The 24,577-nt window shown below is 42.5% G+C and overlaps 4 protein-coding genes across 12 annotated transcripts; 1 reads left to right on the forward strand and 3 right to left on the reverse strand.

Annotated features, from left to right (window-relative positions):
- Positions 1–1,902: 1,902 nt before the first annotated feature.
- Positions 1,903–4,429, forward strand: LOC117864641 (two-component response regulator ORR29). The gene is made up of 6 exons (XM_072295290.1): positions 1,903–1,942; positions 2,520–2,675; positions 3,336–3,458; positions 3,563–3,642; positions 3,833–3,982; positions 4,091–4,429. The coding sequence occupies exons 1-6, from the start codon at positions 1,903–1,905 to the stop codon at positions 4,427–4,429; spliced, it is 888 nt and encodes a 295-aa protein (XP_072151391.1).
- An 892-nt stretch (positions 4,430–5,321) lies between these two features.
- LOC117863174 (U11/U12 small nuclear ribonucleoprotein 48 kDa protein) lies at positions 5,322–11,138 on the reverse strand. Of its 3 annotated transcripts, XR_004642153.2 has the most exons (6): positions 9,960–11,137; positions 9,054–9,168; positions 8,086–8,193; positions 6,936–7,690; positions 6,247–6,855; positions 5,322–5,631 (listed from the first exon to the last, which is right to left on the reverse strand). XR_004642153.2 is itself a non-coding variant. In XM_034746781.2 (5 exons), the coding sequence occupies exons 1-4, from the start codon at positions 11,042–11,044 to the stop codon at positions 6,971–6,973; spliced, it is 2,028 nt and encodes a 675-aa protein (XP_034602672.1). In that variant the 5' UTR covers positions 11,045–11,138; the 3' UTR covers positions 5,322–5,631; positions 6,936–6,970. The 3 variants fall into 3 exon arrangements, 2 of the variants coding, with proteins under 2 accessions (XP_034602672.1, XP_034602671.1); XM_034746781.2 differs by lacking the exon at positions 6,247–6,855 and having other exon boundaries at positions 9,960–11,138; XM_034746780.2 differs by having other exon boundaries at positions 5,322–6,855.
- A 1,777-nt stretch (positions 11,139–12,915) lies between these two features.
- Positions 12,916–15,276, reverse strand: LOC117863175 (small ribosomal subunit protein eS8). Its single transcript, XM_034746782.2, has 5 exons — positions 15,120–15,276; positions 14,922–14,994; positions 14,026–14,359; positions 13,487–13,662; positions 12,916–13,225 (listed from the first exon to the last, which is right to left on the reverse strand). Exons 1-5 carry the CDS (start codon positions 15,121–15,123, stop codon positions 13,147–13,149), a joined length of 666 nt encoding a protein of 221 aa, XP_034602673.1. The 5' UTR covers positions 15,124–15,276; the 3' UTR covers positions 12,916–13,146.
- Positions 15,277–16,769: 1,493 nt separating this feature from the next.
- Positions 16,770–21,236, reverse strand: LOC117865152 (uncharacterized). 7 transcript variants are annotated; one of them, XM_034749283.2, is made up of 4 exons: positions 18,163–21,236; positions 17,483–17,845; positions 17,305–17,383; positions 16,770–17,195 (listed from the first exon to the last, which is right to left on the reverse strand). In XM_034749283.2, exon 1 carries the CDS (start codon positions 21,012–21,014, stop codon positions 18,879–18,881), a length of 2,136 nt encoding a protein of 711 aa, XP_034605174.1. In that variant the 5' UTR covers positions 21,015–21,236; the 3' UTR covers positions 16,770–17,195; positions 17,305–17,383; positions 17,483–17,845; positions 18,163–18,878. The 7 variants fall into 7 exon arrangements, with proteins under 7 accessions (XP_034605174.1, XP_034605172.1, XP_034605169.1 ...); XM_034749281.2 differs by having other exon boundaries at positions 17,305–17,386; XM_034749278.2 differs by lacking the exon at positions 17,305–17,383.
- Between the last annotated feature and the right edge of the window lie 3,341 nt (positions 21,237–24,577).

Below are 24,577 nucleotides of genomic sequence, written 5' to 3' on the forward strand. Positions count from 1 at the left end.
TTTTTCATCTCTTCTATTCTATTTTCTCTAATTCTATTCTACCTTTCCTTTTGGGCTGTCCCAACTAACAAAGTATCCCAATTTGATCCAGACCAGTTTTTTTCCGGGCTGCCGGCCTAAAAAATCAAACCCATATTCAAACCACTTTTTTGTAGTATCTTCCGCTCTTCTTAGGTCCAAGTTGAGTACTAAAAATAGAAAGCTGCTGCATTTGTTTTAATATAATTTTATAATGTAATATCTCATTCCAAAATTGGAGTGGAAAAGAAAAGCATCTACAAAGGAAACAAGCAAGACCGACATGTGCCAACACCTAATGCAGAATATAGCTAAGTGTCTTGCAGTGTGTTCTAAACTGGTTTGCATGCAGGATAGCACACAGTTTCATTAAGAGTCCAGACAGTCATTATTTTTAGCATAATTCTTAATTGTAGGTGAGATCTATGGACTTGACTTGAGTATATACTATGAATTTTAGGTAAGTTAATAAAGTGGCATGTGATATCACAACATCTATATTTTAGTGAAGGGCGCAAGATATACTCCTATTAGTTAGGGATATGATAAATCTAGAAGTGCATATATATTTGAGGTATGTGATATCACAACATTTACAAGCCAGAAAGGTGCAGGCCAAGCCAGATATGCATTGAATGACATCCCACTCTATTTTATTTCAAGGGAGTCTATATATATTTTAGTGAAGGGTGCAAGATACACTCTTATAGTTAGGATATGAATAAATCTAGAAGCACATGCATATCATTTATTTTTTCCTACACACATCATAACATCTGAGGTATATGTGATGTCACAATATCTACAAGCTAAACAGGTACATGTCAAGCCGGATGCATTGATTGACATCCCACTCAATTTATTTCAAGGAAATCTTTATTTTAGTGAAGGGTGCAAGATATACTCTTATTAGTTAGGGATATGATAAATCTAGAAGCATATATATCTATCACATAAAAAACCTTGGTTGTGTTATGTGGCTTTTTTTCCCATCTATGGAACATTATTTTATGATTAGCCCCCTGATTTAAAAGCATATTGTTTTAAGATTTCTGGTGGTCAAATGTTTTTAACTTTAATTAATATCAATTGACACTGTAAGATAAGATGCCACTAATTCACCTTTAAAAGTACTATAGCTTTCTTTGGAATGCCATGTTTTCATAGAATAGTCAAGGTTTCATTGTGAATCATGTTGATATCCCACATGACATGTATTTTTGAATTGGGCAGAAGCACGAGTTTCACCTATATGAATTGTTAAAATATTTAACTCACCTTCCTAAAATTGCTAGTGACGGAGCAATCTAGTGGTCGAGTCTCAAATTGGTTGAAGGTCGACCTAACTAGTTCTCATCGGGAGTTGGGAGAAATGGGAAGGGGAGGAGGGAAATGGCAGTAGTACAAATGAGTCAGCGAGAAATGACGGCAAAAGACAGAATGTGCGAACAAATAGGTGGCATATATATAGTATTCCTGGTGTTCAACCAAAATTGAAACTATTTTCTTTTGTTGTTTTCACGACAATTTAAAATGACTTAACATTTATGTTTTTTGCTCCTGTAAAACTAAATCATATAAATGCAAATAATTTTTATACCCTTGTTCAGCCATCTAACTTGTAAATCATTTTTCATCATGTACTTTTGATTTTTCAATTGTTTATTTAAATCACAAGTGATGATTCATTAAGAATACATATATCTATTCAATTATAACACTGTTTTGTGAATTTAACACAGTGATAAGACATTTTCAAAAAGTAAACCCAGGCGAGGTATTTTGCAGGTCAAGTGTGAAAATTAAACATTTCGTACAGATGAGAGCAATATTATGAAGGACAAATATGTAAGTTTGCATTATTCAATGCAGCACGTCCACCAGATGGCGCAGTCTAAGCTGGTCTGCATCATCATATCTGCAAGTATATCTCTAGGATATAGTGATTTATTCATCCAAATTTGTCATGGAGGTGTTGTTCTCTTTATACTTATTGTGGCATCTCATAATTGTCCTTCTCCGTAGTATTATTTTTTGAAAAAAAGATATCTAGCAGCAACGACAAACCTTGTTGCTCTATAAATAGGTACTGTGCTTCTAACCCTTAAGAAACACCAAAATATTCCAATCATCATAACGTTGAAGCTCATGGGCAAAAGAAAAAAGTTAAGCCCTACTCATGGGTTTAGTGTCATCGTAGTTGATGAAGATAAACATCATGCGAACTCTACAAGGTCTATGCTTTGTACACTTAACTATCATGGTAAGTTCCTTCCATTCCGATGTGCAAATGTAAAGCTCATGGAAGAAAAGCCATGCGCAGCAGATGGTATTATACCCCTTTTTGTGGTTTGTATTTGTGAATCACGTTTCCACTATGAATGATTTTGCGCGCAGCAATTTTTTACTTGTGAAGTTCCTGAAAAGGGGAGGCATTCCCATTTTTTTTTTAACAGATGTTTTATTCCACATACAGCGTAAACTATTTCTTTCTTTTTCAGCAACAGCATATACAAGTCCCATAAAAGCACTTGATTTCCTTGAGGGTCATGCCCAAGAGGTTGATATGGCTTTGGTAGCAGTGCACATGGAAGAGATGCATGGTTTTCAGTTCCTCGACGTGGTTAGAGAGGACCATAAAAACATTCAAGTGATTAGTAAGTGGCAAATTCTTTCCTAACTTTGAATCCAATTCTTTCTAATGTGTGTATCCCCTTTTGTTTCTTTGATTTGCTTGATATATATATTTCCTTTTTGAATAAATAGCTAATAATATGTCCTAAATTTAAACCAGTGATGTCAAATGAGACAACAATGGATATCATGAAGAGATGCATTAAGCTTGGCGCCTGTTTTCTGGTGAACAAGCCTATTGATGCTCACACTATACATAACATGTGGCGGCATATTGACTTCGGAAATTCAAGGATGCACAATATCAAGAAGTCATTACAAGGTTGACACCAATGCGGTTACTGATGCTTTTGCTTTCAACAGTTGATAGAAAATCTAATATAATGCATTCTCACCTGGATCAGAAGCATGACATTGTTTAACCGTCTCCAGCATTTTATTAGGTTAATGGTATTATATGAACCATTATTTAACTTGTATAACCTATAATGAAACCATGAGCATGTTTTGGCCAACAGTGACTATAAATATTTTTGCTAACATAATAATAATTCTAATTGTTTATTTTACATTTGAACACCGCTAGCTATGAGGTAAAAGAAAGAATATATATTGTTCAGACTAGAGGCTATATATTGGTTTTAAAATACAATTGATGCACTATAATTTGCATGCATGTATAGGTAATGGAGAAGAACAAGATGTAAGTTACTGGAAGGAGAGTGCTAAAACGAAGAAAGGTTATATTTGTTGGAATGATTATCTGCATAGGAAGTTCCTACATGCTCTTGAAATACTTGGAGAAGGTTAACAGATTTCTTACTTGCAACACTTCCCTTAGAAATTTCAAAGAACTTCAGATGGTTCCAAACTATGCAATCCTATTTATTTATTTACTTGTTTATTTCAGGTGCTGCTTCTCCTAGAAACATAGAGATTCTCATGAACGTGGAAGGTGTTAATCGCAAACATATTTCTTCTCATCTGCAGGTATGCTGATAGCCTATATATAAAGAAAATCTGCACAATTTATCTTCTTCTTGAAATAAAAAAAAAACATGCCTGCTAATTGCACCCTCAAAATAGTTCCATTGACGTACCTATATGTGCTGATATTTCTACTCTGGTTCCTCGTTAAGTAATCATTAAGTTAATTGTAAAATTGATCTTTTTCCTCCAGAAATATCGAAAGCGCATGGAAGCAGGGAAACTAAACAGTGCATTGGATGCAACAAAGTGCAGAACTAGTGCCTCAAAATCCGAATCTGCAAAGAGTCATCAGGAAAGCCCTAACAATAGCCCAGACATCCAACAGGAAGAAATGACAGCTGTAAGCCTATAATGCAGAACAACATAGATATTATTACTGATAAGATAAGATGATATAACTTTGCAAATGTTGGAAGCTGTCTAAGTACTCCTTTTGATTGGCATGCAGGATGAAGACATGCCCCATGCTCAGATGGGAAGCTTCTCTGACAACAATGCTCATGCCGCAATGCGAAGATCCATTCAATTTAGCACCATGTATGATGAGTCCCAATATCTCTATTTTTCTTCTAGTGATGGTGGAGTAGATATGATGGAAGATAGAAATGATGACACATGTGCTTTTGGTTTTAGTGCACTAGTTAGCGCTGCTGAAACTTTCTCCGCAGATGGCACTAAGGAGATGTTGAACAATAACAGTTCTGAGGAGCAAGATTGTCAAGGTGACAAGGTGGGCAAAGCTGTAAAGCTTGTGGAATATTCAGACTCCGAGGCTGATGAGATATAGGAGTATGCTTGGTTATAAGATTGTTCATGCTTGTAAACTGTCAGTGCACCTATCCAGTAAATGGTGTGCATGTGTGGTAGTGTTCATATCTCTACGAAAAATGAGATATCACATATGCCAAAAATTATAGTGATAGGAGTTCGGAGCATTTGGAAATGTGATGTTGTCTACTAGAATTGCGAAATCCTTGAGTATGCTGGTAAGCAACTAACTGAATATGCTGGTGAAGTTTGAAGTTCAAAATTTTGATCACGCCAGCCTGTTCCGCTACAAACTCAAATTAGTACTGAGATCAGATAACAGGATCTGTTCTTGGGCTATGCTAGTCTAAATGCACGCTGTTGTGAAAAGACTATATATTCTTGTGTTAAAACTACACGTAGAAATCCAATATCGAAGCTGGGTTTAGGGAAATAAGGAATTCAAATAGGAATAAACCCAAGCTTGCGGAGCAGATATTTGTTAGAATCAGTAGTTACAAGGAACTCTACCAACATTTAGATAGAAATCGAATATAGAAACAAAATAATGATCTCACTAAAAAAGTTCAACATCCAGTACCATACTATGGGCTTAAAAAGGACAACAATTAGCCTTTCGTTACAAATGATGCAAAAAACTATCTTTTATTTTGTTGTACAACTAAGCTTATTTAGCCGCCAGGAACATAAAGAGCGAACATAAAGGGACCTGGGATGTAAAACTCTCTCTCAAGTCACTCGGTATGATGATATTTACGCATGCAGGAATTGAGGCAACAAATGTAGATTACTAGTGAAAGTAAGGTCACATATCTTAAGTGGTTATGATGGCCTTGAAAAAGAGACCATGAATTTGCAAGCAGAATTCTATATAGAGCAGGTGAGAATCCAAGGAAGGGCAGAAATCAGAATAAGTTTGAAATCAACAACCCCGTTCATCTTCATTACTTCGAATGCCTCAGCCAACAATTTAAGCAGAGTAAGAAAACATCGCATCTTCTTCATAAAGTCACGGTAGTTCTAGAACAGATTGTTGACTGTTCAAAGTTGGCATGATGCTTGGCTTCCACATAATGTCAAGGTAGTTCTTGAACACAGCACTATATATTTCTCAAAATGGTACAAAAGTAGCTAGGGAGTGCACATTCTACAACAAAATGATCTAACTTGTATCAGTTGATAAGTAGTTTGTGAACTAGCCCCATTGCTCAGATTGATTGCCTACAAGAAATATGATAGCAAATTAGATATGTTTTGAGACAGAATAATATGTCAACAAATTATACACCTTTTGCTGAATGGAATAGCATATGAAATTGACGTGAATCAGTTAGTATTTAAAAGCAGAAAAAGTGTTGTCATGAGAGCACATTAGGCAGCAACCTATGGCTGAATTGTGAAAAACTACCTACACAACATTGGAAGTGCAGAGGTAGCATATCTGCACAAATAAGGATGGTCTTGGATCGAAACTTAATTGCCAGTTTTCTTTTATGCAAAAAAAGGCAACTATTGTTAACAAAGCATAGGCGAACAATCATATGGCATGCTGGAACTAGGAGTGTTTCAAAAGAGCATGACCACCAGGTTTTAATAATAATAAACCAATTTTATTTTTTTCACTAAAATATTTCAGCTTTGATTGAAAGGTAGGTACTTTAAATAATTCAAATAAAAACACTTCTTAAGGGAATTCAGGTTTTCCATTATTCACAATTTTACCATCAGTGTTATAACTTATAATCTTGAGTGCAATGCCTCCCTACATCATAGAATATAATGAGCCTACGCGCAAGGATTTAATAGTATCCATCAAAAAAAACTTATTAGTTGCACCTTGAAAAATCCCCATTTCCACACACCCTTGAGGCAGACTCATGTAAAATGATCAGGCACAGAAGTAAATGGATCAATGGCATACCAACTCTCATCCAAAACACACATGAATTAGAATGAACAAAGTATGTTCAAGCAAATATGCATCAGTAGTCTTAACCAGGTGAGGATAAACTTGCATAGATAACCAAAAAAACAGAGCTTCAGGAAAAAAACTCTCTGAACTCTAGTTGAGCAAAAGCAGACAGCTGAAATTCCTTTGCCAGCTCATACTGGGTAAAAATACAGAATAAATTAATTTAAAACAAAATTCTTGAACATTAGCAGAAAGTGCTTCCGATTTCCGAAACATTAGCAGTGATATAATTAAAATAACCATTAGCATAAGATAAACATGACTGATTTTTGCAAGACAGCACAATATGAACCTTGATCGGTGTAAATAAATTTGTAAAACAAGGCAAAACTTCATCAGCTAATAGATCCTGAGAAAGGTACCAGCTGCAACAGAGATTAATTGAGAAAGTAAGGAAGTTATAAAGCTGCATGAGGATACATAAAAGGATACAGCTGAAGGCTAATAACCCAGAGCCCTGTATTATTTAGCTACTGCAAGATCATGTCAAACAGCAGTGTAAAAAACAAGTGTCAAACACTCAAAAATATATAACATTATATAACAAACATACCTGACATAGAAAGCAAAAATAATCTCTATTATCCTTCAGTGATGGTGACCATGCTTTCTTTCATGATGTCTGCGATGGTGTGCTTCCTCAGTAGCATCACAAAGCTTGTCTATCAGGGGAACTCCATCAGAATATGTGTTTTGGGGATCATATCTATCGCTGAACTGGTCTTGAGTAACGGATAATGATCTATGTCGCTTCTGACTAGCTCTACTTCTATCACTGCTCCCTTCTCCTGACATGCGAGCATATTCTGTGACAGAAGATCTTTGTGATTGTGTTGAACAATCACTAGATTCAGGACGGTGGTCTGAGACACCCTTCTTATAACCATAATTTCTATTATCATTGGAGCTTCTTTGACGTCTATGGTTCTCTTGCTGGTAAGGATAACTTTGATCTATTTCACTTTCTGATCCTACACCCCACCTATTTTCATTCTCAGATAAATAACGCTTCCCATGAGTTTCATATCTTGAGGTCTTGTACGAATCTCTTGTGTCACGGCTCCTTGATGAAAATCTTCCCAAAGAATCAGAACGTGGTGACTTGTTACAACCAGATGACCGAGAACCCAATGCTGCCTTATCATGAGAAGAGCTGCTAGAAAAATCATAACTTCCTTGATATGTACTGCCATGAGAGTTGCTCTTAAGCACATTTGGTGCTATGTCAGCAGGACCTTCCACAAGACAACCAATACCTCCTGCCTGTTTGATTTCCTCCATATGCTCATCGATTATGTCTCTTAGTATCTTCATAAGTGAAAGGAAACCATCAGGTTCATATCTTCATCAAGGTAACTAACTTCCAGAAATCAACAGAACAAGAGGTGATGCAACATATAGAAGCTTTTTCACTTGTTCCATCAGCAGTAAAAATGAGGTCAAACTGATACAGTTTAAGAAATTTAGTGAAAACAACTTTTCAATTGGATAATTAGGTACAGTAGGGAAATGAAACTTGACCAATTGCAGACAGGAAACTACTCTAGCCTTCTTATTTGGAGTCAAAGGTTGTCCTGTTTGCAATGTTAGATATAATATATCACAAGAAGCTAAAGGCTAGTCAAAGAAAATAAGATAGAACCCGTTTGCAATCTGTAGGATAATCAGAAAAAGCTGAAATTATATACAAATTTGGTATGCACCTCTGTAGGGTTTCGATTCACTTTCTTGCCACGGTAAGATGCTCTTCTTCGTTTGTAATCTCGTTCTTCAGCTAAAAGCTCCTCCTTTGTCTTGGTTCTAGCAGATTCCTATCAAAGAAAAAGAAGAGGCAACATATATTAAAATGAATGTCATACTGTATTGATATCAAAAGTAAAGCAAAGTAGTAGCAAAAACTTATGCAATTTCAACTCTTAATTTATTTGCAAATCTATCTCCACTCAGTATGTGTATACATTTTGACAACCAACTTTGAGATAATCTATTATTTTAGCAAGTGTTTCTCTATTAAACAGTAAAAGAAAAGCGAATAAGTATGTCAAATACAAATAATGCCTACAGAACAATTAAGCTTCACAGAACCTACAGTACTACTACTGCATGAAGCATCCTTTTTTTTTGCAATTGAACTGTCATGACTCAAAATGAATTTACAATAAGTACTATCCTTAATACTACTCCCATTTCGAATATATATCCTACACAAATACTCCCTCCGTTCCAAAAAAAAAAAAATCATTCTAGAAATTCTAGGACAGATTAACAAGGAGGTAAAATGACCTTGCTTGCCACTATTTATTAGCCATATTTGGTGCTAATTGACTGCCGCATGCACATACACATACTAAATGGGGGTAATGACTTGTTTTTGGGACAAATTTTAAATCCCAGAATGACATTTTTGGGGATGGAGGGAGTACCTAAGAAGCATCATTCTTGCTTTTCTTAGAAGATGAGATTCTGGTCAATCTAATGGGTGCAAGTTTGATACAATTTCATATATTATGGCATTTGCCTCCTAATATGCGGACTGGACATATATTGCAAAACAAAAGCAGCAATTGTATCAACAATAGACTTATTGCATAAAACTGGAAAATGTAGAGACAACCGTGTGGTATCTAGATTCAGGCAACTATTTTTCAAAAGATTGGTTGCATGTCTATACCTGGTTCTCTACTCGCCGTGACAGAATTCCATCATACTCCATAACAGTTCTGTAGTTTGGTCTGTTCGATCGCTCCAAGTTCCCTCGTTCCAATGCTTGTGAATACTCAATTAATCTATAAGAAAATTGCATGCATCTATCAAGGCAAGAAAATGTTTTGCCAAACCAAGCAAAAGTAATCAAATGTAAAAGGAGGGGGGGGGGGGGGGGGGGGGGGAATCTATGAATTACTATCATCACCAGAGATTAATACTCCCTCCGTCCCAAATTACTATTCGTTTTGGCTTTTCTAGATACATAGCTTTTGCTATGCACCTAGATATATATTACGTCTAGATACGCAGCAAAAGCTATGTACCTAGAAAAGCCAAAACGAATAGTAATTTGGGATGGGAGGGAGTAGCTTTGTTTGCATATGGATGTTGTGTGCAACATGCTACTTACACATGATCAACAATCTGATATCCTTATACATACAAGCTACGTAGTATCTGGTCACTTGGTGAGTATGTCCATCAATGTTGTTTAATCATAAATTGCTGACTATGATCCTACCTTTTTATGTGAATATGCACAAAAAAAGAAATGTAGCGCACTCCCTTCATCCTTAGAGAAGAATAAGATATTAACAAGCGTGTGCTACACTATAAGATGATATGTTATGCCAGTACATTCATTTTTTTAAACAGGCTAGAAAGAGAACTAGTGATATTTGAATTTCTACTCCCAAATTGCCTTGGTGTTGAGCTTTGATATTCTTGATAAATTTCCCCGCTCATAAACAGGCATCCTCACAGCAATCGGAACTAAGTATGCTCTCCTAAGCTTTCATCTAGTATCATCGCACATCTTAATGATAATATGCGATGCTGAATAAGTAGAACACAAAACATTAAGAAAGCATACAGCTGATATTTTGACGGGCGTTGAGCTCGCAGTGCTTTGGTCTTCTCCTCCAAGGAGAACCTCTCATACAATGCCACAATGGCAACAGCAACCTGGGAAAGGAAAACAGGGCCTGCCACAGCATCTCCAGCATTACTTCCTTTTTCACCAGCACCTCCACCAGCTCCAACCTCGCCCTCTCCTCCACCAGCTGCACCTACACCAACAACCAAGCAATACGCCATCTGCAGCACTGCCTCCTTCACTGCTGCAAGAGCAAAGAGTCTCCCATTGCTTTCACCATACAGAACCCCAAGCTGTGCGCCTAACAATGAGATGCCCTCAACCAGCCTCGGGCACTCAAACCTCATGGCCCTGGGATCAAAACCTACACCCTCACTGCCATCCCCATTGTGCATCCCCTCCAGCGAGCACCCAGCCTCCGCCGCCATCACCTTCAAGCAGAGCCACAGCAGCACCCAGATATGGTCGGCCTCCGCGACGTGGACCTTGACCCCGTACCTCGGTGAGCTCCCAAGCACCCACCGCCGCAGCTCGGCCTCCCACCGCGGCGTCACACCCAAGCGGAACGCGGCCGCCACCCGTGTTACGGCGTAGGAGCACGACCCCGGGAGGTGGTGCCCCCCCGCGCCCCAGGAGTCCAGCTCCCGGCGCAGGAGGCTGAGCTCCGACGGCAGGATGCGGGGCGGCGGGGAGGGGCTCTGGGCGGTACTTAAAGAGGAGAAATCCGCGCACTCGGCAGCGATGACTGCGGGGAGGGAGGAGACCGCGGGGATCGGGGTGGGGGTGGTGCGGACGACGGCGGGGCAGTCGGAGTAGGGGGCTGGGGCGGCCGGGAGCGGGAGGGTGATGGCCGTGGCGGGCGGCGGGACTGGAGGGGTGGCGGTGGTGGTGGGCTGAGGTGAGGGGATGCTGGTTCGGGGGCTGGTTGGGTGGGGGAGGAGAGAGGAGGGGAGGGCGGCGAGGGCGGAGGACGCGGCGGAGAGGAGGGAGCGGAGGCGGGCGAGGGTGGAGGTAAGGTCGGGGGGTGGAGGTGGCGGCGGATGGGATGGAGGAGGGGCAGGAGGGAGAGGCGGCGCCTCCATCGGAGCGGAGCGGATACCACGCCGGCGGAGGAGGGTTTCGAAGGGGAGGTGCGACGGCCGTCGGTGGCCTCCGGCGGCGGAGACGAAATAGGTAAAGGTGCGGTCGGTGCGGAGAGACTATGCTGTTTGGTCGTTCGATGCGCGTCTGATCGGAAATCGACGGTGTGGATCGCTAATTGAACCCTTTTTTTTTTACTTTCTACTTAAATATACATGGCCCCTTGACATTGTATTCAAACTTTGATAAAAAAAATATTTATTAAATCGGTTAGTTTGGTAAAGTGAAATGAGGATATTAGATCTAACATCAAAACTAATTGAAATTTATTTTTATGTTTATCTATTTGCATAAATATATTCATAGGAAAGGCAAAAAGGCAAACAAATAAAAAAATAATGGTATCATATTATTATATTTAAGAATCCGTAATGCTCGAGATAGGGCGTCTGACGTCCGGGTGAAATATCGGACGCAAGCCCCACCCACCGCTTCCTGCCTTATCTAGATGTCACCCACCGCTCATTTCACACCATCAAATATCTCTTTCTCCAAGATGCAGGCCATGAACGAGGGAGGAGCTTCCCGCGGCGAGGGGCATGGCCGCGGGGAAGCTGCTCCGCCAGAGAAGCTGTGCCGGCCACCGCTCCCCCACGGCCAAGGGCGAGCTGCACCGGTCGCCGGAGGAGCTCCACTGGGAAGGGCGTCGCTCGAGTGTCGGGGGTGCAGGCCGCTGCTCCCCCGCGGCCAGGGGCGAGCCGCGCTAGCCGCCAGAGGAGCTCGCGCCGAGCGCCGCTCGAGTGCCGGGGGCGCGGGCCACCACTCCCCCGCGGCCACGGGCGAGCCGCGCCAGCCGCCGTCATCCTCCTCCTCCTCCACCGCTTCCTAGTGTCAGATCTCACTGTGCAGTGCTCCTACAGCCAAGGTTTGCTGCATGTTGCAAGCGTATGTTTCAAGTGTTTCAGATGTTTCAGAAAAATGTTGCAAGTGTTTCATATGGATGTTGCAAAGTAGATCTAGATGTTGCATATATTTTACACACATGTTGCAAGTGTTTTATCTGGATGTTGCATTTTCAATGAGATTTGAATGTTCCATGCAATACGAAACAGATGTTGCAACGGGCTTTTTTCCCTCATCATCGAGAGATGGCTAATAATTTTTTTCAACATGTTTTTTGATGTTGAAAACGGTGATTTTCTATGTTGCAAACGTTTATTTTCTATGTTGCAAACGTTATTTTTTGATATTGTGATGGACTAACGGAGCATCTGATGGGAAAACTCCATGCGCTAGCAATGCCCTTTAAAAATAGAGGTAGTACCTTGAACCAGAGATAGCTAAAATAAGTTAGCTTCAACAAATGTGCAAGTCCAAGTATTGGTGATGCAAGCAATACGTGGGTTGCCATTGTAAGTCAAATGAGTTAAGAAGATAAAAAAGGAGATTAGCTAGCTAGAACGCAGCCAAATTTATAAGGCTAGCTAGAGAGGGAGATTGAAAGGGCTGGCTAGAGAGGAAGGCAAATCTATGATATTAGTTAGGTTAGTGGAGACGGTGGAGATTGTCACAGATTGAGATTTTTTTTTTGTGATAAAGGGTCATAGATTGAGATTTGAGAGAACGAGAGGAACAACGAGCTACTTCAGCAACTGATCCACATCTGTTTTATTGTATTTTTCGTCAGTCATATGCCCCAAAGTGACTGTTGCGCCAACGATCAGGGATCAAGCACCGTATTAGCACAACAGCGTTTAATCAGTGGCTGCAGAGCTCCTCGTCAAGCTTGTGACTGTCTGGCGGATACGCTTTCGTCCAACGTTCGCAACCAACAAAAAGACCGAACAGGAGATACACCATTCAGAAAGCCATCTGAGAGATAAACCAAAACTGCTGAACACAAACTGTCAATAAACAGTGAACCTAAACACCACGAGAATACAACCACGACAGGGTGAAAATTCTCAGTTCTTTGAAGCTAGAGTTGATTCACTTTCAGAAAATAGGTGTTCATCAGGTCTGCAACACGACATAACATACTTGTGGACTAACAAAACCCAGAGTAAAGGATAAGATAAGCCGCCCTTCGAGCAAGAAGATGCATCTAAGCTGCAGCACCCTTGCCCTTCTTCTTCTGGAGCTTCTTCATGTAGAACTCGAGCTCTTTACCCTCAAGGATGTACCTGTCATACAAAGGAAAATACCATTATAAGCAGCTAATTACTGGTGAAGTACACATTCATAGCTTTGTTTTAAAAACTAGGTTGAGCCCAAGAAATTATTTAAATAATGACTGCATGCAAACTAACTGATGGGAATCTATCGTATGAATTCCACAAAACTCCATCAGTATTGACCATAAAAACACAAGCACACCAATCTAATTCACTTCAGAATCCAGGAGCTAAGAAGGAAAACCGAAACATAACTTCAGCATTCCTTACCCATCAGCTCGGCCACACTGCCCAGGGCGAGAAGCAATGCATGCCAACAACCTTCCACTGCCAAATTGCTCCTCAATGTGTGGGTCAAGGTTGCGCCCCACCTTGCGCTTCTCAAGCTTCCTTGTGACATGGTTACTCTTCTTTGTTTCCTCAGCTGCAGCCTCACCCTCTTGACCCTGCACATATAAACATCAAACAGTAAACAATCCATTAAAGGGAACCATGAGATCAATACTAAAGAAAAGGAAAAGAAAACCAATTACTATTACTTTGGTTAACTGCAAGACTCAAATAAATAAATTGAGACAGTCCAATTTCCAAGGAAAGATGAATAATTTAATCATCCCATGAAATCCAAAACAAGATACAGATGCATAAACAATTAATCAGTACAAAAGGTTGACAAAAAGCAATCTACCAGCTCTAAACACAGGGCTAGTTAGAAGTGCGCAGTAAGTCACCCATGAACAGTAGTAAGATCTCTCAGCAGATTAAAACAATGATAATTTATTATTTCATGGGGTTGCAAAGGATGGTACCTCAGCAGCATCCTTCTTGGCAGCAGGGGCCTTCTTCTTCCTACCAATGTCCACTCCATAGTGAGTGAGGTACCACTGCTTGAATGGGGCAGCATCAACTTGCACAATAGCACTCTTCACAAGGGTCTGGGTGCGAACAAGCTCATTGTTTGACGCATTGTAGACAACATCCAGGATACGGGTCTTGCGGGTAACAGCCTCACTTCCCCATGAGTAGTTACCAGTATCCAGGCGGAGAGCCCTCCACTTCACATTTCCTCCACGGACACGTACCCTCCTCACTGTCTTGTTGCTGGACAGTTTGGTGTTAGCAGGCTGGCGGCCAAGCTCATACCTACAGACGAGAAGCTGAATTAACCTCTGAGAATCAAGTCAGCACAATATACAGCCCATATGAGGTATTACGTCTAGCTGACAACACCGATTCAAATATCAGAACCTCAGTTCATCTGTTAATCATATAATTGTAAGGCACATATTAAAAGTAAACAATGAATGCTAGAATTTAAAATAGCTCAAAAGACACATTCCACCTTAGATCAATTCAGTCAAGTTAAAACCAGTTGGCTTCAAGAAAGAAGACATATAATTAAAGAAGAGACAACTCATTTTTCACAACAGCAGGACTCCATCATTCATGAGAAGCATCAGCATCGCTAATGATTCAACAGTCTCTGTTGATTTAGCGACCACATAAATAAGAGGGGTGGCTAATCTAAAACAGTGAAATGTGACTGGAGCTCACCAAATCTCGTCGAGAACAAACAATAAAGCTCCGATCAATTATAGATCGAAATCAAAACCTATAGACCCGTATTACTGATCTAATCAACCACTCGCCAAATCTACAAATTGCGAACCGAAATGACTAAAGAGGGGAGAGAATCGGCAATTACTTTCGCTTCTTCCTCCAGGCCTTCTGTTTCCCACCGGTAGCCCGGCGCTTGTGCATCGAGTCACGCGAGATACCTGCACAGACACACCCAAAGCAAACGCCGCCGCAGCCATTAGCATCTCACAAACCGAACAGCCTCTCCGGGGTCGAGACATGAACAAGCAGAACGAGAAGCAGACGGCGGAGGCGGAGCTCTCACCCATGGTGGCGGCGGTGGCTTGGCTCGGCTGCTGCCGCTCCGCCTCCTCCTCCTCCTGGTCCGCCCGCGCCGCCGCTCCGCTGGTTGGGTCTCGCAGGGAAGAGGAGAACGAAACCTTGGAGCGTTGGCTTATATAGGAGGCGGCGGCCGCGGGTTAGGGTTTATTCACAGGTGGGGTTGGGCTGATCCGACGGTGGAGATCATGCATGAGCCCGGCCGGTGTCCATTCTTCACAGGTTGCGGCCCAGTAGGCCGTGTAGTTTTGTGAGGCCCAAATGAGTACTAGTCTTCTTCTTGTAGAGGATGGAGAATGAGGCCCAGTTAGGCCCGGCTCACTACGCCTCCTGGTCTAAAGCTAGCCCATCTATCGGGCAACTGAAGTTGGAATTTTTATATTTTTATATTTTTTTTACAAATTTGCACAAATATATAGTCGAATAAAAAATTTGCCAAAATGGGTCTATGTTGCTGGCTGAAACAGCGGTAACATCCTTACCGCCGTTTCAAACGGCGACACTCAAACGGCGATAGAGTGTCGGCTGGTATGTACTGTTGCGTATCGCCGGATGAAAATGGCGGCAGGACCTTGAAACGGCGGAAGGGTCCTTACCGCCATTCGAAACAGCGGTAGGGCTTCACCCAACTTGCGCAGCTCCAAACGAGTGAAACAATATATTCCGCATTACGCGGTCAAAAAAGAGCCTGCAGCACCACCAGCAACTTTGCAAAATGGGTGCCCTGGTCGTGCCTTTTTCATGCATGCATGCTGCACTGTGCTGCTACTTGTACGGAGCTGAGCCTATCAATAGCTGCTGCAGTAATCAACAGGACCACCACCACCAGTGACAGGGAGCACAGGGCCCGAAATGATGGGTGGCAGGAACCACCAGCGACTTGCAAAATGGGTGGCACGCGGCCCAAAATGGGTGGAAGCGAGCCTGCAGTAGGCGCTACCGCCATCTCATCTGGCGGTAAGCAGGCTACAGCTTCCTCCACCACTGGTTGACACGGCGGTAGCCCATTACCGCCGTTTCAAGAGGCAGCCTAGACCCATTTTTGCAATTTTTTGATTCGACTATATATTTGTGCAAATTTGTAAAAAAATATATATATAAAAATAAAAAAAATCCTGAAGTTGACACTTAGATTCGGGGCAAAATGGAAGAGCTTCGGTTAGGCCATTCTCATTGAGGTGGAAGCTGATGAAGCTTATGGTCTAAAATATAGCTAAATAATCAATGACAGCCATAGAGATATTCTCATGGCTGTGCTTGTATCTGATATTGAGAACTCAGGCACGATGCAATGCCCCTCTAATCATATCTCACATCAGAATGGTTGATTCAATCTTGAACTTTTTTTTTTGGATAATATTGGGTATGCAAAGCGTTTACTCTCTGCAAAGATCTTTAATGAGCCTATACACTTGCCTTAAACAAGCAAATTAGGAAGTTACCAAAGTGAGTAAGGCCTGTAGGATAGGACGAGAACATCTGAATGCAACCATCGATACCAATTACTAGCATTATTTTGAGGCAACATGAGGTTTATCCCTTAGTGGCTACTGATTATAAATGAAAAAGAAAAGGAAAAAGTGCATCCAACGGTACATCAAGAAACAAAGAAAGAAGCAAAAAAAGATTAGAAGGATTACACAAGGTTTTCTAGCCGTTCTTCATTCTGTTCTGTTTCACCTTTTGTCATTTTTTCCCCTTTGCCAGGCGGAATGAAAATAATTGAGAGAGAATAAAATGAACATCATAACGGCAGAATGAGAACATTGTCATACAGACCGTAATAAGTGAAATATCACCAAACTGAGAACAACAGGACACCCATAACCCAGAATTCATCTCGGATGAATTAAAGCCCGGACAGACACAACAGGCAAAGGCAGCTTTGCAGGATCACTCAACTTTACCATGTGGATTGTTAAGTTCCGAGAATTTGGGACATCCAGACCATCAAGAATGGAAGTTCCCCGTACTCGAACACCTTTGATATGCGCCAAGTAGAGTTCTTTCACCACCTCCAAGTACACAAATTCAGCATGGTTCCCTGTGTTGCAGTCGCTGCCTGTAACCATGATGCCAGACAAGAATCCACAGTCACTTACATGGATGAGATAAAACCTAGAGTCATCTGCACGTGACAGCTCAAGCGTCCCATAAAAACTGCAATCTACCCCGTCTGGATGGTTTATGAACAAGTTCATAGATGCCGAACAGTATCCTTAATATTTTCATGCCACACAGCCACATGTACTGCTGTATTTTTAAGACAAGGGTCAGCAAAACACTGGCCACGACCCAAAGTAATCAGAAAGATAATTGTGAGCAACTCTGTTAAGAACAGAGACTGACCTTTGACGGGCTACCAGACCTAACGGACGACTTGACACACAGCTCTTAAACTGGTGTTTAACAGTCCATGCCTGCACCTTTTTCACATTATTACCTACTGTCAGAACCAAGTTAACTTACAGAGAGAGAGATATTGATATGTGTGTATGAATGGTGTTCACAAATGATAAATGTTTTACCGATCATAATCACTCTATGCCACAAGGTAAACATTCTACATTCCAAAGTTTTACTATAGCAAAAAAAATTTCATAATGATACCAAGGTATCCATCAGGATGAAATTAATCTCAATAGCAGAAACAGAGAATTCTCTTTACAGTTTATCCATAAAATGCAACCAGCTGCATCTTGACCCATCACCCTACAACAAGACAGCATAGGAGAGCGGGAAAAGTCAATAATACGAAGGAAAGCAACAGAGCTTGCTTAATGTCAAAGGTTATATATGGAATGGACAGTGTTGAAAATCGAAAACTATGAAAGGAAGTTCTAAAGTATACTAAAAATAATTGCTACGCATATGGGACTGAATGATATATATGTACTGCTGACATAAAATTTTCATCAGTCATGAATTCATGTATGCAAGGATTCTACGCTTTTGCATTCAAAGGGGGCTTAGGCTGTGAACCTTCCAGTGTTTAAAACAAACAAGTGCCTGGAGATTGCAGTAGTTACCTGACTTGGGAGATGAGCATTCAGGTTTGAACCACAGTAGTCTTCTAGTATAGTATGTTTTAGCACCGATTCATTGTCCACGTAGCCATACCCACAAGTAGCTTTCCTTACCGACCTCCAGTGCCTCATGCTTATCTGACATGCTTGTACCTCCATGCACATATAGTAAGACCAATGGTGGAAAACTCTAACCATGGCATGAAAAACCCTCCAGTGTGTCATATATGAACAAATCTTACAACTTGTGCCATTTTCAATTCAGTAATGCTAGTACCAAAATTGAGTATCGGAAACTAAAATGCAGACAGAAAGATTTTACTAATGTTAGACTGGCAATCCTTCCCATTTTTATCACCTGTTTATAGCAAATATTGTAGCTTTTATTCATCATGACCCATAGGCTGTATATGAGATTATTGAACGAAATGTTCGGTATTGAAGAACACGATGATTACTTTTGCATGCAAAGGTGCCCAGGTTGTGAACCTTGAAGTTCTTTAGGAAGAATTAATAATGAATTGTAAACGATTTCTTGTATGAACTGTAGCAAAAGTTACATAACTTAAGAGATGCATATTAATTTCAAACCACAATAGTCTTCTACCACACATATTGGCATAGAGTCCAACGCTACCTGGCATGCTTGCAGATAATATACCTTGTGAAAAATAAAACTTGAGAGCATATCCTGGGGACTTAAGCACATGTATAATGTATCAACTGTGGCTGGCTCCCACAGTAAACTGATACTTTGCTGGGAGCAATTTTATGTGTTCCAGCCATGTCCCTTCCCTTGAGAAGAGAGAGATCAGCATTTCAGTGGTTGAAGCTTCAAGCGAGAAATTCTTCTCATCAATCTTAGCAAGATAATTAGCAGCCCTGATTATTTCACCTTTCTGCAGTAACAACCTGGTCGCATGATTTAGCAGTATAGAGTCAGGGGCACAGCCAGCCTTTTCCATTGCAGAAAAGATATCATCTGCCTCTTCCAGCAACCCCTCTTTTATAAAATTTGTAATCATTAAGCTGTAAGTCACAATAGAAGGCACCAACTTGTTGGCTGATATAGAATCAAACAAATACTTCGCTACTTCGATTCTCCTAGCTTTAAACATTCCAGAAATCATAGTAGTGACAATTACGATATCAATCTTCACATTCGTTGAACATAATTTCTTGAACAGAGTGTCTGCTTCATCAAAACAGTTATTTCTCAAAAGTCCATTAAGGACAGTGTTATATATTCCAATGTCCACGGGTATTCCACTTTCAATCATTTCTTGGAACTTTTCCTTTGCAGCAAAGGTTCTCCCAGCGTGAAATAACCCATCTATAACTATGCTGTATGCAATTGTTGAAGGCTTGACTCCCTTAAGCAACATTTCTCTAAAAATATTCAGTCCAGTGTCGATCTGTCCAAGTTTACAGTAGCCATTAATCAGTGTACCATAAGCTACAACATCAGGTTCAATTCCAGCTGAAACCATAGAATCAAATATTCTCGACGCTTCCTTCATCTTGCCAATCAAGCAATATCCGTCCATCAGTGAACAAAACATAGCGATAATAGGACACAACCCAATATGTCTAATGAAGTCAAATACCTGTTGTGCTTTCATGACCTTTCCTTCTTTGCAAAGGTCATTTATTACTGAACTGAAGAACACAACGTCAAGATGCATACCTTTACTGATCATCTCAGAAAGTAACTCCTTGACTTTAACCAAACTACCATGAGTACAGAAACCCTTAATTAGGCAGTGGTAAACAGCTTCGTTAGGCGGCACTCCCTGATCAATCATATGACTGAATATGCTCATAGCATCTTCCAAGCGGCCCATTCTGCAAAACGCAGCAATTACTGTCGAGTAGCTGACTACATCAGGTTTCACTCCTTGCTGCTTCATTTCTTTAAACACCCTCACAGCCTCCTTCCACTGTCCCAGGGTGGAATATCCATGGATTATGTTATTATAGAGAACACTGTTTGGTTGAACCCCTTTATCAACCATCTGTCGGAAGAACATCTCTGCCTTATCCATTGCTCTGGCCTTGCCCAGTGCATGAATAATAGAGCTGTAAGTCATCACATCAGGTGAAATCCCCTGCCGCACCATCTCATGGAACAGATCACATGCTTTAGCTACTTCACCCTCCTTAAAGAGACCATCGATGACCGTGTTATATGATACCACGTTGGGCGAGCAAACACCTCCTTCTTTGGCCATGATCTGGAGCAGCTCAACCGCTCGCTGGCTTTTCTTCTCACTGCAGAAACTCTTCAGAAGAACAGAGTAGGAGATAACATTGGGCACGCACCCAAGCTCAGGCATCCTGCAGAGCAGCACGTCCAGAGCCTCATCTGTCCGCTTTGCATCGCAGAGACCCTTGAGGAGTCTGGTGAATGTGATGAGTTGGATTCCCAGGCCCGTTTGGAGAAGTCGGCCGAAGAAGGCAAACGCTAGGTCCGGGCGGCGCGCGCGGCAGCAGCAGTCCATGAGGATGGTGTACGTGTGGACCGTCGTCGGCATCACCCCTGGGCCTGCTGAATCCCGAGATATACGGTTGAAGAGGGCGACGGCGAGGGCGGGGCTGTCGCTGCAGGCCGACGACGGTGGCGCTTTGGCGAGCGCGGCGAGGAAGCCATTGAGAGAGCGCTCCGGGACGCGTGTGGGCTGACGCAGCAATTCGTCGAACAGGTGATGGGCGTCCGCCGGGCAGAGAGTCCCGGCTCGAGCGCGCTCAGTGGTGGCGTCCAGGGCGTCAATGGGAGCGCTCCGCCGCGACGGCGAAGACGCCGTCGAGGACGCGGTGGTGGTGAACTTGGAGGAGAGGCGGGCCCGGGACGACATCGCCGCGTCAGATATGGCGCCTCGCACGCCCTGGCGAAGCCGGCCGCGCCACGGTGCCGTGCTCTAGCGGAGCTCAGCGGGCACGAGCACCGGCGTCTTTGGTGAAACCGGCTCGCCTGAGCCGGCGCCGCTGAGTGCCGCTGAAGTGGCCCAAAGGCCGTCGCGCGGGAGGGAAGACGGGGAGCAGAGGAGTTGCGGGCAGCGGGGGCTGGAGGTAGCGATGAAAACGGACCCATATTTGTCCCAGTATACGAAAACGGCACGGGAAGTTCCGAGACGGGAAACGGGATAGGGTACCCGGGAACGGGATACAGTTGAGGGGGGATCACGCAAGGTATCCCGCCCGTATTTGCAGGATCTCGGGATGGTCCCATATTCATCCTGTTTCTAATTTAACAGGATAAACCCACTACCTCAATCCCCGAACCCCAATCGGCCAATCCAGCCCAACAAGCCTCACAAACAACCCTTATTCCCTGATGTCGGGCATTGGGGAGTGCCGTTTGGCCATTCACCTGTTTCCAATCGACCAATCCATCCCGCCGCCACCTGCCCCTGACCCCCTACCGCGTGCTGTCAGCCCCTAGCCCCCTGCCGCCGCATGCCGGCCTGCGGCCTGCCCCCTACCGTCGCTGCGCTCTGCCTCTGCGCGACTGCGCCTCTGCCAGCTGCCACCACCCAGCCCCTAGCCGGCTGGCCCTCGCCACGTGCCAGCCTGCCCCTGCCGCCGATCTACCAGGCGCCACCTGCCACCGCCCGGCGCCCACCGTGCCGCCATCGTCCATCAGGGATGCCACGCAGTGGAGAAGAAGGACGAAGCGGCTGTTCCTGGCCTTCTGCCTCCACAACGTCGGTGCCGGAGAAGCACTTAGGCTTGGGCTGGTTGCTGCCAGCAGTACCGTCGAAGTCACGAATCTCGTCATTTCACTCTTATGTCAAAGGACAGCATCAACGGATCCATTTCAAGTACGCATTAAACTAAAACTAGCACTAGTAGTAGCTCTGTACAACCTGTAGATTTCATAGATGTGGTGCATACGTGGTTGAAATAGAATATGCATTTGTTGGCAACTATTCTTGGCAACCAGAAAATATTTTCATGTATATTATAGGTAGAACACACATGAAATTTTCATGTTTTCATGCAACCAGAATAGTACAGGTAGTGATTAGTGAACTAGGGCAATAGTAGATTAGTAGCACACAGAGACACTTGCTCTCTTTTTTGATTCTTTTCCAGGAGCCAAGAGAAAGGCATGTGATGGTGGTAGTCAGAGTACACCTTATGGATCATCTTCAGCGCCAACTGAACCAAGTGAAGATGCAAATCAAGTAGTTGGCATTGTCAGTGTGATGCACTGAACTATTCATATTTGTGACGTGTTTATTTGTTTTCAGATGCCAAATATATTCCTTCTATTCTAGCTGACGTGCGACCTCCAAAGACCACTCCTGTCTCATCCGAGAACCCCTTGAATGATGAGGTATGTCTCATCCGATTTATATTTAGAATGCTTCACAATGACGAACTGTATATAATGTGTCAAATGAGTCTTCAAGGGTCAAATGATGTATCCTCTGTTCGATCACTGTGGTTACCGTTACTGTTATTTCAGCTTGCTAAACATTCGATATGGTTACCGTTATTGTTATTTCAGCTAGCTAAACACTACATATTGATTCTTTTAGGAACAAGGAATGGAAAGTGATCCAGACGAGATGAATGAAGAGGGTGAGTTGTGACAGTTTGGAAGAAATATGTGGACCAGAACTAAAACATTTGTGGACTTGTGGTCTTGATTTGTAATTTATGGCTGATTTGTGGACTAGAACTAAAACTATTTGCTTAAACTAGAACGTGTGGCTGTCTACTGTCTTTTAGCTTGCTATCTTGCTGTTACCTATGGTTGTTGTTGGTTTGGCGCGGCCTGAATGCGTGCGGCCTGCCTGTGGCTGCTGGCTGGTGTTGGTTTGCAGTTTGCTGTTGCCTTGCGGTCTGCCTGTGGCAGTGTGGCTGGCGTTGGTTACTTGGTTTGGAATTTGGAACGTGTCATCCTTGCGTATGGTCTCGGTTCCCGTCCGTTTCTATTTTATTTCCGCCCACATTTATTCGTTTTCGTATACCCGTTTATCCCGCTTTCCGTCCCGCTCCCGTTCCCGATGAAAAAATATGGAACTGGACATAGTTAAGGGATTTTTCCGCCCGTTCCTGTCCATTTTCATCGCTAGCGGGAGGCTATGGATGGAAGGGAATCATGTTTCATGATGGTCAGGATTAAAAAAGTTACCACAACTCCACGAATCAAAAAAAAAGAAGCTAATGCAAGCTGAGAGCCCTCTATAGGGAAAAAAATTACCACAACTTCACGAGTGAACCATCACAGATATCAGATCACACTAAATGATGGGAACTATGATACCCGATCTTTCATTAGGTGAGTATTTGATGGAGTAGCAATACACTCGATCCAGCTTCTGATCAACAAGATCCGAACCCACAATCGAAGCACCACTTCTCCTTAGTTATCAATCATGCGCAGCCCGATTGACCTCGCCACGAAGGCTAATCACTGCATGCGAATCGAAGAACATAAGTAAGAACAAAGTAGATGCAATCTGAATATTGCTAATAATACGAAGCACACAGGTTGGGGTCTCACAAACCGATAAACGGCGAAACTGTTCAAAGATAGATTAATTTAAACAAAACCCGAGTATCTAGAGCGGCGGCTACTAAATTTTATATATCAAAGAGGTGGAGGCCAAGGGAGAGGACGACCTAGGGCAACCTTGGGCGTTCTCCTCCTGTTTGGGGCGCACACCAACTTGGGTCTAAATCCCAAGCAAATTTACAAGGCCTGAGGCCCGACAAAAGGTGATGCAGCACCTGGTAGATTATGTATGTCCACTTGTTTTGATGATTCCTGTTGACTCAGGTGGAATTTTGATATGGTACAGGTGCCATTGGAAAGTGTATATTCTCAGCTTTCCATGCATATATAGAACGTCCAAAACGGACTCCGTATGTGATCTGGGCGTCAATTCTAAGGCGGACTGCTTTTGGACTCCGAGGTGGACTCGAACTTGATATAGTTTAGACCTCCAACTTGGCTTGGACGTTCCTCGCTGGTCCTCTCTGCCACCATGCCTCTCTTCAAGTACTTCATGGTCCTCTCCATGGTTCCTAATTGTAATAATACCTTTAGGTAGCAATCTCTTCTCAAAATAACTAAAAAGAATATAGAGGAACGAGCTCACCTTATGAACGGCCATATCTAAGTGTGTCATGTCCTTATCACTAAATGAAACCACTACTGATGAAGATTTACATTTTCACACATTCTGTTTCATCTTTTCTCCTTTTTCCCATGCTAGCACAATTAAGATAATTAAGAGAGAATAAAATGATCATAACCACATAATGTGAACATTGTCTTGTCATACGGAGAGATTGCATAATAAGTGAACTAACACAAGACACCCATAATCCAGAATTCGTCTCGGATGAATTCGAGCCTAGATAGACAACAGGAAAAGGCATTATTGCAGGATCACTCAACTAG

The sequence above is a fragment of the Setaria viridis genome, chromosome 7, assembly GCF_005286985.2.
Source record: "Setaria viridis chromosome 7, Setaria_viridis_v4.0, whole genome shotgun sequence".
NCBI lineage: Eukaryota > Viridiplantae > Streptophyta > Magnoliopsida > Poales > Poaceae > Setaria > Setaria viridis.

Excerpts from the sequence above, each read along its gene's own strand:
- LOC117864641 (XM_072295290.1), top strand. The coding sequence starts at position 1,903 with ATGGCGCAGTCTAAGCTGGTCTGCATCATCATATCTGCAA. Across the intron at positions 2,676-3,335 it reads TAAAAACATTCAAGTGATTA|GTAATGGAGAAGAACAAGAT; the intron begins GTAAGTGGCAAA and ends ATGCATGTATAG. Across the intron at positions 3,983-4,090 it reads AACAGGAAGAAATGACAGCT|GATGAAGACATGCCCCATGC; the intron begins GTAAGCCTATAA and ends ATTGGCATGCAG.
- LOC117863174 (XM_034746781.2), bottom strand. The coding sequence starts at position 11,044 with ATGGAGGCGCCGCCTCTCCCTCCTGCCCCTCCTCCATCCCATCCGCCG. Across the intron at positions 9,169-9,959 it reads CGCCCGTCAAAATATCAGCT|ATTAATTGAGTATTCACAAG; the intron begins GTATGCTTTCTT and ends ATTTTCTTATAG. Across the intron at positions 8,194-9,053 it reads CACGGCGAGTAGAGAACCAG|GAATCTGCTAGAACCAAGAC; the intron begins GTATAGACATGC and ends TTTCTTTGATAG.
- LOC117863175 (XM_034746782.2), bottom strand. Across the intron at positions 14,360-14,921 it reads GCCTGGAGGAAGAAGCGAAA|GTATGAGCTTGGCCGCCAGC; the intron begins GTAATTGCCGAT and ends TCTCGTCTGTAG. Across the intron at positions 13,663-14,025 it reads CCAAGAAGGATGCTGCTGAG|GGTCAAGAGGGTGAGGCTGC; the intron begins GTACCATCCTTT and ends TTATATGTGCAG.
- LOC117865152 (XM_034749278.2), bottom strand. The coding sequence starts at position 21,014 with ATGTCGTCCCGGGCCCGCCTCTCCTCCAAGTTCACCACCACCGCGTCC.